Raw genomic sequence first — 12341 nt, 5'->3', positions numbered from 1 at the left:
GGAAGATCCCACATGCCGCGGAGCGGCTAGGCCCGTGAGCCATGGCCGCTGAGCCTGCACGTCCGGAGCCTGTGCTCCGCAACGGGAGAGGCCACAACAGTGAGAGGCCCGCGTACCGCAAAAAAATATATAATAATAATAATTTATTTCTATTTTTATATCCCCCACTAGTTCTGTGAGCTCCTTAAGGGTAGGCACTAGGTTACGCTCATTTCTGTATTCTCAGCACTTACCCAGAACTTGGTGCAGATTTGATATTTAATAACTGCTTGAACGAGCAGAGGAAATAGCAAGATCAAAGCCCTAGAGGCCAAAATACACTGGCAGGTTTGAGAAACAGTGAGTTTCCTAACTAGACTGCAAGCTGACATTTGTGAGATGGACTACAGTGGAGGGCCTAGAATCATCTGGTGAGGAGTTTATCCTGTATTTGGTGGACCACTGGGGACTGCTGAAAGGGAATGGCATGACAGGAATTGAGAAAAATTCATCTAGCAGTGGTGTGTAGAATGAACTGGAAATGGGGAGATAATTTAGGAGGCTTTAGGCCAGGTAAGAAGAGTGAAGGTAAAAACCAGGGTAAAATGTAAGGAAGGGCAGAGATGTAAGAGATAATATTAAAGAATCTCTAGGGTTTGGAACGTGACTGAATATGAAGAGTGAGGAAGATGGAGGAGCCAAAGACTAGTCAAAGGCTTTGTACCAGGGGCCAGACAGAATGGTCAGGGTGAGGCAGCACATTCTTGGCTTACATTTGCTTCTCTGTGTCTTCGTGAAGTTAGACACTTTCTAAATATCTATAGAGAAGGAAAAAACTTGTAGAAACACTTACTATGTATTATATTAGAGTTGCCACTTTCAAGAAAAAGAAAAATAATGCAGCAAATAAAATGGTGATGTACAACCATAGTTGATCAATTGGGTACAGTGGCACTGTTTTCTGAATATATATTAAAAACAAACAGGCTCTTCCAGAAGTGGTAACTGTTTATTCAGTTCAACTATATACTGGACCAAAGCCCTGAAGTAGGTGCTGTGTATAAAGATGAATTGGTCACAGAACTACCCCAGGAGTACCAGTCCAGTTGGAGAGATGAGCTACACAGGAGAGGTATGAATAGATTGTTATGGGAGAGCAGACCTGCTGTTGATAATTCAGAGATGGCTTTATATGGAGGAAGTGTGATTTGCTGAGTCTTGCAGGACAGGTAGTGTACTGACATGCATAGATGAGCAAGAAGGGCATTTCAGGCAAAGGGAATGGTGAGACCACAGATCTGGAGCATGGAAAGAGCAGAGAATGAATAAATGGAGAGCAGCAGGCTGTTTGGTTTGGATGGAACATAGGCCATGTGAGTGGGAGGAGCGGGAGATAAGGTTGAGGCCCAATCATGGATTAAGATGATTTAGATTTTATTTAGTAGGTTGGATCCTTTTCAGGTAGTGACATCACCAGAGCTGTGCTTTAGGAAAATTAACCAGACAGCACCATGTGGAGGAGACGGGAAGGGACTGACACTGTGGGGATGGTGAGAAGGCTTCTATGATAGGCCAGGCAAGAGGTACTGAATGTTGAAGGCTTGAACAATGGATGTGGCCATAGGAATGAAGGGGAGGGGACAGGTGCTCCAGATACTGGAGAGCGAGACTCTACAGCCTGGTCTTCTGAGGGAATGCATGGGGCAATGAAGAGGAAGTGTCAGAGCCTTAAGACTAAAAAGTAATACAAATAGAAATTGGGAATACTGGAGGAGAAACAGTTTTAGGAGAAAATATGATGTGTTCTATCTCAGATATATTGAGTTTCTGGCTACACAGCTGGCTGGAGAGTACTTAAGGAAATTAGAAATACAGGACAGAACCTCAGAAAATGGTCAGGTCAAGGGATATAGATATTTGAAATAGTCAAGGCATCTGCAGGTATTTGATTAATGTTCACTTTTGACTCACGTTTCGGGATTCTGCCTGGCCTGGCATATTTCTTCTGCAGGTTTAGTCTTCTTGCTCTGTGATGGTTGAATAGTAATACCTAGAGAGGCTGTGGGTTCCAAGCTTCTTCCTAATGGGGGAAATGGATTTTCATCTTTGACTGGTATGAGGAAATTACCCTTTTAGTCAGTAAACAGGCAGGATGAAGCTCTGGTACTACAGTGCACCAGAGAATGACAGTTGGGCAGAACAGAGGCAGCTGGCTAGAGAACACAGAGCTCTCAGATTGGAGAGAGCAGAAAGCTTGGGGGAGGGGAGAGAATAGGGAGGTGGGGGGAGGGGGAAAAGGAGAGACAGAGAAGAGGAGGGAGGGAGTATTAAATGTCTCTATCCACTGTTTTCTCCCCTTCACTGCCTCCTCTAATTTTATTCCCCTATACCCTTAACAGTTCTGGACCCAATTACAACAAGCAATTCTCTGCAACACCAGCTAGGTGTCCCACAATTCAACTCAGTTCTGACACTAACTACCAGGAGACAGCATCAGATTCCACAGGTTAAGGGTTCAGTCCTACAAGACTACCCTCTTCACCCCTCACTTCAGACACCAGTTGCAAGCCCAGATTATCATCTGTGCTTTTGACGGACTGGCTATAGATTGGAGGATCCAACGACCCCATCCTTGGGTTCGATTAATTTGCTAGAGTGGCTAACAAAACTCACAGAAACATTTTACTTATCTGATTACTAGTTTATTAAAAAAGCATACAACTCAGGAGCAGCCAGGTGGAAGAGATGCTTAGGGCAAGTTATGGGGAAAGGGCACAGAGCTTCCATGCCCTCTCCAAGTACACCACTTTCTCTGAATCTCCATATGTTCACCTGGAAGCTCTCTGAACCCTGTTCGTTTTGGTTTTGATGAGGCTTCATTACTTAGGAATAATTGATTTAAATCATTAGCAATTAGTGATTAAACTCAATCTCCAGCCCCTCTCCTCTCCCTGAAGGTGGGACTGAAAGTTCTAACCAGTTTGGCCCAATGTGGGACTCTACTGGCAGTCTTTGCTCAAGGACCCTCATCAGCCTGGCTGAGACTTTCTCAGGGCTGAACTGTAGTTAAAGTTTCTTCCTTTTAATTCCTTCTTTCTTCTCTCTCTTCTTTCAGAGGTGTCAGACATGTATTGGCACCTATTCCTGCACTTTCCCCCTTTATTCTCTATAGGTTGTTTCCCTCAATGAGTCCCTTGCATGTCTAGTTCTGTCTTGGCATCTGAACCGACACACAGGGATATTGACAGGACCTGCCTTATGGGGCTGTTGTGAGAATTCAATAAGTTAATATATGTGAAATGCTTAGAACAGGGCCTGATATACAGCAAGTGCTATGCAAGCGTTAGCTGCTTTTGTTATTACTTTATTATGCTTTAGATCTCAAGTTATATTTTACTCTCACTAGGAAACTTCTCAGATCTCCCTGGACTGGCTTAGAAGCCTCTCCTGAATGCTCCAACAGCATCCTGCCCTTACTTCTATTATGGTTGGCCCTCCATATCTATGAGTTTTGCACCTGCAGAGTCAACCATCCACAGATCAAAAATATTAGAAAAAAAATTTCCAGAAAGTTCCAAAAGGCAAAACTTGAATTTGCATGCCAGCAACTATTTACATAGCATTTACATTGTTTTTATAACTAATTATCGATACATAGCATTTACATTGTTTACAACTATTCCATAGCACTTAGATTGAATTAAGTATTATACGTAATCTAGAGATGATTTAAAGTGTACAGGAGGATGTTCATAGGTTATATGCAAATACTATGCCATTTTACATAAGGGATGTAAACATCTTCAGATTTTGGTATCTGTGAAGGGTCCTGTAACCAGTCCTCTGTGGATACCAAGGGACGACTGTATATTGCATTGTTTTCTTGTCAGTCTTTACACTTAGACTGTGAATTCAATGAATAATGGAACCTTGTTTTGTTCACTTATGTGTATCAGTGCCTAACATCATGTCTGACTCATAGTAGATGTTGAGTTGATGTTTGTTGAATGAAAATGATGGTTCAGTGGAGGCTTAACAGATGAGTATTATTTGTCAAGTGGATGAGAGCTGGGAAAGAAGGAATTGTAAAGAGAGTTGTATACTGAAGCATGAAAAGCCTGTATTGTGTGGAGTACTGCAAGGTGCTTGTTATGACTAAAGAGTAGGCTGCAAAAGAGGTGTGGTAAGAGAAAGCTAAGAAGGAAATCAAGGGCCAGAGCACTGGTAAGACCTTAAAGCCAAGCTAAGGTAGGCATTGTGTAGGCCTTATGATGTCCTAGTGGGCCCACACCCATCTTTGACCTCTACCTATGACTTTATGAGTCATATGTTAGTTCAGCCAACAACTATAGATTGCCCCAAATGGTGGGTGTTTCTCTAGAACTACATATAGAAAGGTAGGCATCTCTGAACATTCATTTCAATAATGTATCTGATTGGTCTATATTTACAAACTGCTTTGGCTGCAATGTCTCACCCAAACTGCTGGGTCTCTTAACTAATCTCTTTGCCTTCATCACACCCCTCCCTGTTTAATCCATCCTCCACTCCCACTGTGAGACAGAACTTTCTAAAGCTAAATCTGGACATCTTAGTCTTCAGTTTAATACTTTCTAATGGCACACCCTTGTTGCCTATAAGATAACCTCCAGATTCCTTAGTGTGACCCACAGGACCATTCCTAGTCTGGCCCTTCACTACCTCATCTTCCATCTCTCCCTCCGTGTGCTCTCTGCATCACCTGAACTTCTCATAGGTATCAGGAAGTTTTATGCTGCTTACCACTCCATTCATGTACACACTGTTGCTGCCTGGAATGTCCTTTTATCCTTGTCCACTTTTTTTTTTTAGAATTTTATTTATTTTTTTATACAGCAGGTTCTTATTAGTTATCCGTTTTATACATATTAGTGTATATAAGTCAATCCCTATCCCCCAATTCATCACACCACCACCCCCTGCCACCTGCCTTGTCCACTTTTTGAACTCTTAACTATTTTGTTGGAAGTAGTTCCAAAATCACTGCCTCTGTGAATCTGTTTCTAACTTTGCAGGTAGTGGGTCACCCTTCTTTATACTTCTGTTTGGCACCTACCACATTGCAGTGCATTTGTTTGGTTACTTCCCTGACTCCCCCCTCTAGACTGTGGCGAGAGGGTAGGACCAAGTATTAGTTAATACAGAGTCCCAGCACTTAGTGCAATGCCTGGCACATAGTCAATACTCAGTAAATACTAGTTAAAGAAAAAAGGAAGGAATAAAATGAAAGCTCTTCTTTTTCTTTTCTTTTTTTTTTTTTTCGCGGTATGCGGGCCTCTCTCACTGTTGTGGCCTCTCCCGTTGCGGACCACAGGCTCCGGACGTGCAGGCTCGGCGGCCATGGCTCACGGGCCCAGCCGCTCCGCGGCATGTGGGATCTTCCCGGACCGGGGCACGAACCCGTGTCCCCTGCATCGGCAGGCGGACTCTCAACCACTGCGCCACCAGGGAAGCCCCTTTTCTTTTTTTAAAAAATTATTTATTTTTGGCTGCATTGGATCTTCGTTTCTGCGCGCGGGCTTTCTCTAGTTGCGACAAGAGGGGGCTACTCTTCAATGCAGTGCGCAGGCTTCTTATTGCAGCAGCTTCTCTTGTTGCGGAGCACGGGCTCTAGGCCCGCAGGCTTCAGTAGTTGTGGCGCACAGGCTTAGTTGCTCTGCAGCATGTGGGATCTTTCTGGACCAGGGCTTGAACCCATGTCCCTGCATTGGCAGGCGGATTCTTAGCCACTGCGCCACCAGGGAAGTCCCTCTTCTTTTTCTTTTGAAGGAGGTCCGCTCACCATGTGGCTGTACCTGGCGGTCCTCGTGGGCCTGTACTACCTCCTGCGCTGGTACCGGGAGAGGCAGGTAGTGAGCCACCTCCAGGAGAAGTTCGTCTTCATCACGGGCTGTGACTCGGGCTTCGGGAACCTGCTGGCCAGGCAGCTGCACCTGCGAGGCTTGAGGGTTCTGGCTGCGTGTCTGACGGAGCAGGGGGCCGAGCAGCTGAGGAACCAGACGTCAGACAGGCTGGAGACAGTGATCCTGGACGTCACCAAGACTGAGAGCATCGCTGCGGCCACCGAGTGGGTGAAGGAGCGTGTGGGGGACAGAGGTATGGAGAAGTATTTTCTTCTTTCATTTACTTAGGAATGAAGATGTTAAAGTTTTATGTGTATATATGTATATTATATATATATAATCTCAAAAGCAGGGCTTGAAAAGCTGGCTTTGTCATTTGAAGGACAGTTGTGATCTTCTGCAGTGTTTCATTTCCTTAACAATGTTACATTGAAAAATGAACCCAGTAGATTTGAGGCTGTTATCTCACCTTGCAAGTGGAGTATTTACAACCGCAATTCTTTATGTCTGAAGAATTTTCAGGTGTTCTTAAGAATCTGATTCTTCTTCCCTTGGCTACTATCTAAAATATAGACATCCCTGGAAGTCAGCCTTTGGTCCTCTTCTTTTTTTAAAAAAAGTTTTCATTTTATTTTACTTTTTCTAATTAATAGACTGTATTTCTTAGAGCAGTTATAAGTTTATAAAAAAGTTGAAAAGTACAGAGTTCCCATATACAACCCCCCCTTACAGTTTCTCCTGTTATTAATATCTTGCATTGGTGTAGTACATTTATTACATTGATAAACCAATATTGATACATTATCATTAGCTAAGGTCCATAGTTTACATTAGGATCCACTTTGTGTTGTACGGTTCTATGGGTTTTGCCAAGTGTAAAATATCCTGTATCTACCGTTATAGTACAATATAATGTAGAATAATTTCAGTGCCCTAAAAATCCTCTGTGCTCCACCTATTCATCTCCTCTGCTCTCCCCACCTCCCCCCAAACCCTGGCAACTACACAGCTTTTTACTGTTTCCATAGTTTTGCCTTTTCCCAAATGTCATGCAGTTGGAATCATATTGTATGTAGTCTTTTAGACTGGCTTCTTTCATTTAACAATATGCATTTAATGTCCCTCCATGTTTTTCTGTGGCTTGATAGCTCATTTCATTTTATCACTGAATAATATTCCATTGTATTACCACAGTTTGTGTATCCATTCACTTACTGAAGGACATCTTGGTTGGTTTTAATTTTTGGCAATTATGGATAAATCCTCTTTTCTAAGTTTCATTTTCTCTGGATATTATCCAAATCCTCTTTGATCCCCTTCTTTTTCCTCCACTTGTTTTATGATTCAATAGATCCTGATAATTGGACCTCTTAAATATATATTCGTCCTAGGAGTTGCAAACTAGTAATAAAATTATTTTGTTTGGATTGAAGAATTTTTTTTTAAATTTACTTTAAATTAGAAAATTGACTTTAAAATATTACTACTACCTGAGGATGTTCTTGACTCTAGAGTCAGGAGTTATGGGTAGTTATAGCCTCTGTGCTGTGCACAGTGGTTTATTTCTACTGTATTGTTATTATTTTTATTGTTTTCCCATCTGTTAGAGAGTGTGCTCTTTGAGGACATGGACCTCTCTTACCCATTATTGTATTTCCAGTTTCCGACATATTGTCTGGTACATGTTAAGTCTCAACAAACGTTGAATGGACCCTAGTTACCCATAGTTTAACCTATTACCTTTTTGTCCTTGATTTCTAAATTATTTCTTCCCTGAATTCCCAACTACTTGCTGGCTTACTCATCTGGAAATTCTGCTGGAAACTCAAATTCACCAAATCTAAAAGAGGAAGGACTCCTTATCTCATCTCCACCAAATCTTCTTTTCTTTTTGGTCCTTGGGGCTGATTCTTCCCTCCTCCCCCCAACACCAGAGCTCAAGGTAGGCAGTTTTACTTTCAGTCCTTTGGAAGTCCTTTCTATCTCTATCCCTAAAGTGATAGTGTAGCCATTTAGGATTCCATTTTAATGCAGAAGGTGTCTTTTATTAGACTCCCTACCTTAGCTAGGCCCTGGACTTCATGTCTTCTTATTGTATATGTTTTTTGATGCTATAAATACTAAAGTTCAAATTCACACTGGTTGGCAAATTCCCTCGAATCAAAAGCTAGCATCAGGGTTCTGTTTATCCTCTCTGGATTCGTGCCTTCTCTTAGTTTTTGGCCTGAACTTCCTTTACCTTCTTAGTGATAGATGTGTTTAAGAATGAAAAAATATGTTTTGTCTAGCATTTTTAGTTGTCTTCAGCAGGAAGACTGATCAAGGTAGAAGTCTGTCATTTTTGTGTGAAACTGAACTCCTGCTTTGATTTTTATTGTTTCAGGGCTCTGGGGTCTGGTCAACAACGCAGGCACTTTTCACGCACATGGCTACATTGAGTGGCTGAAGATTGAGGCCTGTATGAATACCCTCAAAGTGAACCTCATTGGTTTGATAGAGGTGACCTTGAGCATGCTTCCCTTGGTAAGGAGAGCACAGGGGAGGATTGTCAATGTCTCCAGCATTCTGGGAAGAATTGCTGTCTTTGGAGGAGTCTACTCTTCCACCAAGTATGGAGTGGAAGCCTTTTCAGATATTCTGAGGTAACTCTCAAGTTAAAACAAAAGCAGCTACTGAGCACTTAAATATGTCTTAGACACCATGCTAGTCACTTTCACCTACATTATCTTTTTTTTTTAATTTTTAAAATTAAAAAAATATTTATTTTTGGCTGCGTTGGGTCTTCGTTGCTGTGCGCAGGCTTTCTCTAGTTGCGGAGAGCGGGGGCTACTCTTCCTTGCGGTGTGTGGGCTTCTCGTTGCGAGGGCTTCTCTTGCTGCGGAGCACCGGCTCTAGGCACGCGGGCTTCAGTAGTTGTGGCATGTGGGCTCAGTAGTTGTGGCTTGCGGGCTCTAGAGTGCAGGCTCAATAGTTGTAGTGCACAGGCTTAGTTGCTCCGCGGCATGTAGTATTTTCCCAGACCAGGGCTCGAACCCGTGTCCCCTGCATTGGAAGGCGGATTCTTAACCACTGCACCACCAGGGAAGTCCCAGCAGGTGGATTCTTAACCACTGCTCCACCAGGGAAGCCCTCATCTGCATTATCTTATTTCATCACTTCCAAAATCTGATGTGTAGGTATTATTACTAGTCTGTTTTATACAGGAAATGGAGGCTCAGATTTTGGTATCTTTCTCAAAGTTCAGCTGCAATGACCATGATTTGGCAGACCTGTGTTTTGACCCCAAGTCTCTGTCTCCTGTCACCACATCACATTTTTTTTTTTTTTTTTTTTGCGTTACGCGGGCCTCTCACTGTTGTGGCCTCTCCCACTGCAGAGCACAGGCTCCAGACGTGCAGGCTCAGCGGCCATGGCTCACGGGCCCAGCCGCTCCGCGGCATGTGGGATCTTCCCGGACCGGGGCACGAACCCGTGTCCCCTGCATCAGCAGGCGGACTCTCAACCACTGCGCCACCAGGGAAGCCTACCACATCACATTTTAACTCTCAAGATTTATCCTTAAGAAAATTTCATTTCTGAAGAGAGGATGACTGTCTTCTTTCCTCCTTAAAGTAAACCTGTCCTCGTTTCTTCACAGTGACTCTTTCTGGTGCTCATCTGCTTCTAACTAACTTTTTCCATCCCTTTACTCTGTATATCTTTTCTTTATCTAATAGCTTCTTTTCTTTCTTATAGCTTCAGTTTGCCACAATCCCTAATCGCCCTGCCTCTACCTCCTGGTTTTTTAAAATACATCATTTCAGCTTCATTCCCCTCTATCAGCTGCTCCTTCTTTATAGTTCCCCTTATATTTTAATTTCTGAGACAGAGATTCCTACTGGCTGAGTTCATTTTTTGTGTGCCGGGTGACCCCGCATCATGTGATATTTTTTGCACTTATTATGTGTCAGGCACTGTTGTGAGTACTTTCCATCTAATAAATCATTTAATTTTCATGGCAACCCAATGAGGAAGGAATTATTTTATCTTTATTGTATTGACTATATCTAGGGAAACTGAGGCACAGAGGTTCAGTAATTTGCCCAGGCCATATAGGTAATAACAGGCAGAGTCACTGTCTAGTCCTGAGAGGGGCTCCCCTCCCATCAAGTACTATTCCTGGTCCAGTCAGCTATAGACATGAGGGTGCAGTCACATGGTACAAAATAGTGCTGCACAGACTCTTCTTTAGCAGGGGCTGACTCTAGGGCAGTTTCACTTGAAAATGAGCTATCAATATTATAGGCACCATGTATTAGCTTCCTATGGCTGCTGTAATAAATTACCACAAGTAATTTATGGTGTATGGTGTCCTATAACAACACATATTTATTCCCTCACAGTTCTGGAGTCTAGAAGTCTGAAATCAGTATCACTGGGCTAAAATCAGTTGTTGACAGGGCCATGTTCCTTCCTGAGGCTCTAGGAGAGAATTCATTACTTGCCTCTTCCAGCTTCTGGTGGCCGCCAGTATTCCTTGGCTTGTGGCCACATCACTCCAATCTCTGCTTTCATGATCACGCTGCCTTCTCTTCCTCTGTTGGTCTTCAAATCTACCTCTGCCTCTCTCATAAGGATAGTTGTGATTGCATTTAGGACGCACCCAGATAATCTGGCACAGTTTTCCTATCTCAAGATCCTTAACTCAATCAAACTTGCAAAATCTTTGCCACATAAGGTAACATTTACAGGTTCCGGGGATTAGGACCTGATACCTTTGGGGGCCATTATTTAGCCTACCACATGCCATGACTGGTATATATCTAATACACTGTGCATATGTTATCTGCTTAGGAAGGGAATAGGGAAATAACCGTGGACACTACGTGAGTTGTTACTATGTGGCAGGCACCTTGCCTGGCTTTCTGCCTACCCAACATCCTGTCTACTTCCACAGGGCTGCTGCCTGCAGATTTACTACCACTTATGACTCTTGGACTCCTTGACTCATTCCCAGACCAAGAGCAAAGATATGCCCTTCCAACCTTTAAATCACTAATTCCTTTAGAAAAGTCCAGTTTGCCTTGATTGTGCTAAGGATAAACAGGAAAAGGAAGTTTTGTCCCACATTTGAACTGGAGTCTTAGAGGGGCTGGAGATGTTGTGGTGTGCTGGGAATCTGTGAGAAACTGCAAGGGGAAGTGCAATGTAGAGGGCTGAAGCACCCCTGGCTTGCGTAGCCCCTCCTTCTTCCCCAGCACACAGAGGCACCTGGAGAATCATTTTCTGAAGTTCTGACGTGGAAAGTTTTAGGTTTTGGTTTGATAAGGGAGGCTTTTCCTTTAGAGCAGTGGTTCTTAACTTTTAGCATGCCTCAGAGCCACCTGAAGGGCTTGTTCAAACAGATTATTGGTTCTCACCCCCAGAGTTTCTGACTGTGGACTGGGGCTCAATAATCTGCATTTCCAACAAGCTCCCAGATGCTGATGCTGTTGATCTGGGGTCTACACTCTGAGAACCACTCATGGCTTTAGAGGCTCATGATGCTTTATGTTTTACATTCTTATGGACCATGGTTCCAAACATTTCTCCTTGACATCAGCTTGGGCTTCATCTTCTCGAGCAAGGCTGCTTGAACCTCTAGATCAGGGAGCACCCCTCATCACTGTCCCTTGAGTACTGAGAGAATACCTCTCACATGGTACACCATGTCATCTTACTTTACTTGGTGAAGGCAGCACTTAGCACAGTGCCTGGTACATACACAGCTCCTGATAAGTATTTTTGGAACTGTTTTTTGAACTAACCCGAATATTCTGGAATGATCAATGGCCTGTAATTTTAATGCCCACATCATATTCCACTAATGGTCTCTTGCAGTCTTTGAACACACTGTAATTTTGCACAGCCCCCCGCTCTGTGTGTGCGGTTTCTGCTGCCTGGTATACCATTCCACCTCTTTCCTCACTGGGAAATTTCCTCTTTATCCTTCGAGGCTCAACTGAAACATTTTCTCCTCACTGAAGCCTTCTCTGACTCCCTCAGAAAATCTACATCCTCCTCTGTACTTATGTAGCCCCTTGAATACCTCTCCTTTAAATTCTTTTGAATTGTATTGCAATTATTCGCTTGTCAGACTTACCCACTGTGAGCTTTTTGGGGTGGTAAACAGAGTCTTAATTTACTGAGATTGTGCATGTAAAACACTTAGCACAGTAGATGCCATAAAAATGCTAATTTTCTTTATTATTCCTTGTATTTTTCATATTTCCAGTGTATAGCACATGGTAGAAGCTTAATGACTCTGTTAAATGAGTGGGTGTGGGATTGAATGGTTATGGTAGTTTGTATAATCATGTCCCAATTGTTGCATCTAGGGATGTTTAAAATTTTATTTTTTTCCTTTCCATTTCTTTATTCTTTAAAATATTCAGTAAAGGTGTTTTTTTTTGTTGTTTTTTTTTTGTGGTATGCGGGCCTCCCTCTGCTGAGGCCTCTCCC

General features: G+C 43.0%; 1 protein-coding gene across 8 annotated transcripts in view; it reads left to right on the top strand.

Annotated features, from left to right (window-relative positions):
• LOC102988625 (17-beta-hydroxysteroid dehydrogenase type 6) overlaps nt 1-12341 on the top strand; it is a 33881-nt gene that overhangs the window by 17818 nt on the left and 3722 nt on the right. For 6 of the 8 annotated variants that reach the window (XM_028491228.1, XM_028491227.1, XM_028491226.1 and 3 more), the window contains 2 exons: nt 5788-6114; nt 8245-8503. In XM_028491228.1, the coding sequence (XP_028347029.1) occupies nt 5802-6114; nt 8245-8503 (572 nt within the window). In that variant the 5' untranslated portion in view covers nt 5788-5801. Of the gene's footprint in view, nt 1-2276; nt 6115-8244; nt 8504-12341 lie in introns of those variants that run through there. The other 2 variants (XM_055085583.1, XM_007129396.4) reach the window with 2 other exon arrangements.

The sequence above is a fragment of the Physeter macrocephalus genome, chromosome 6 (assembly GCF_002837175.3).
Source record: "Physeter macrocephalus isolate SW-GA chromosome 6, ASM283717v5, whole genome shotgun sequence".
Classification (NCBI taxonomy): domain Eukaryota; kingdom Metazoa; phylum Chordata; class Mammalia; order Artiodactyla; family Physeteridae; genus Physeter; species Physeter macrocephalus.
Note: the sequence above shows the minus strand (reverse complement) of the source record. Positions and strands in the feature narration are given on the sequence as shown.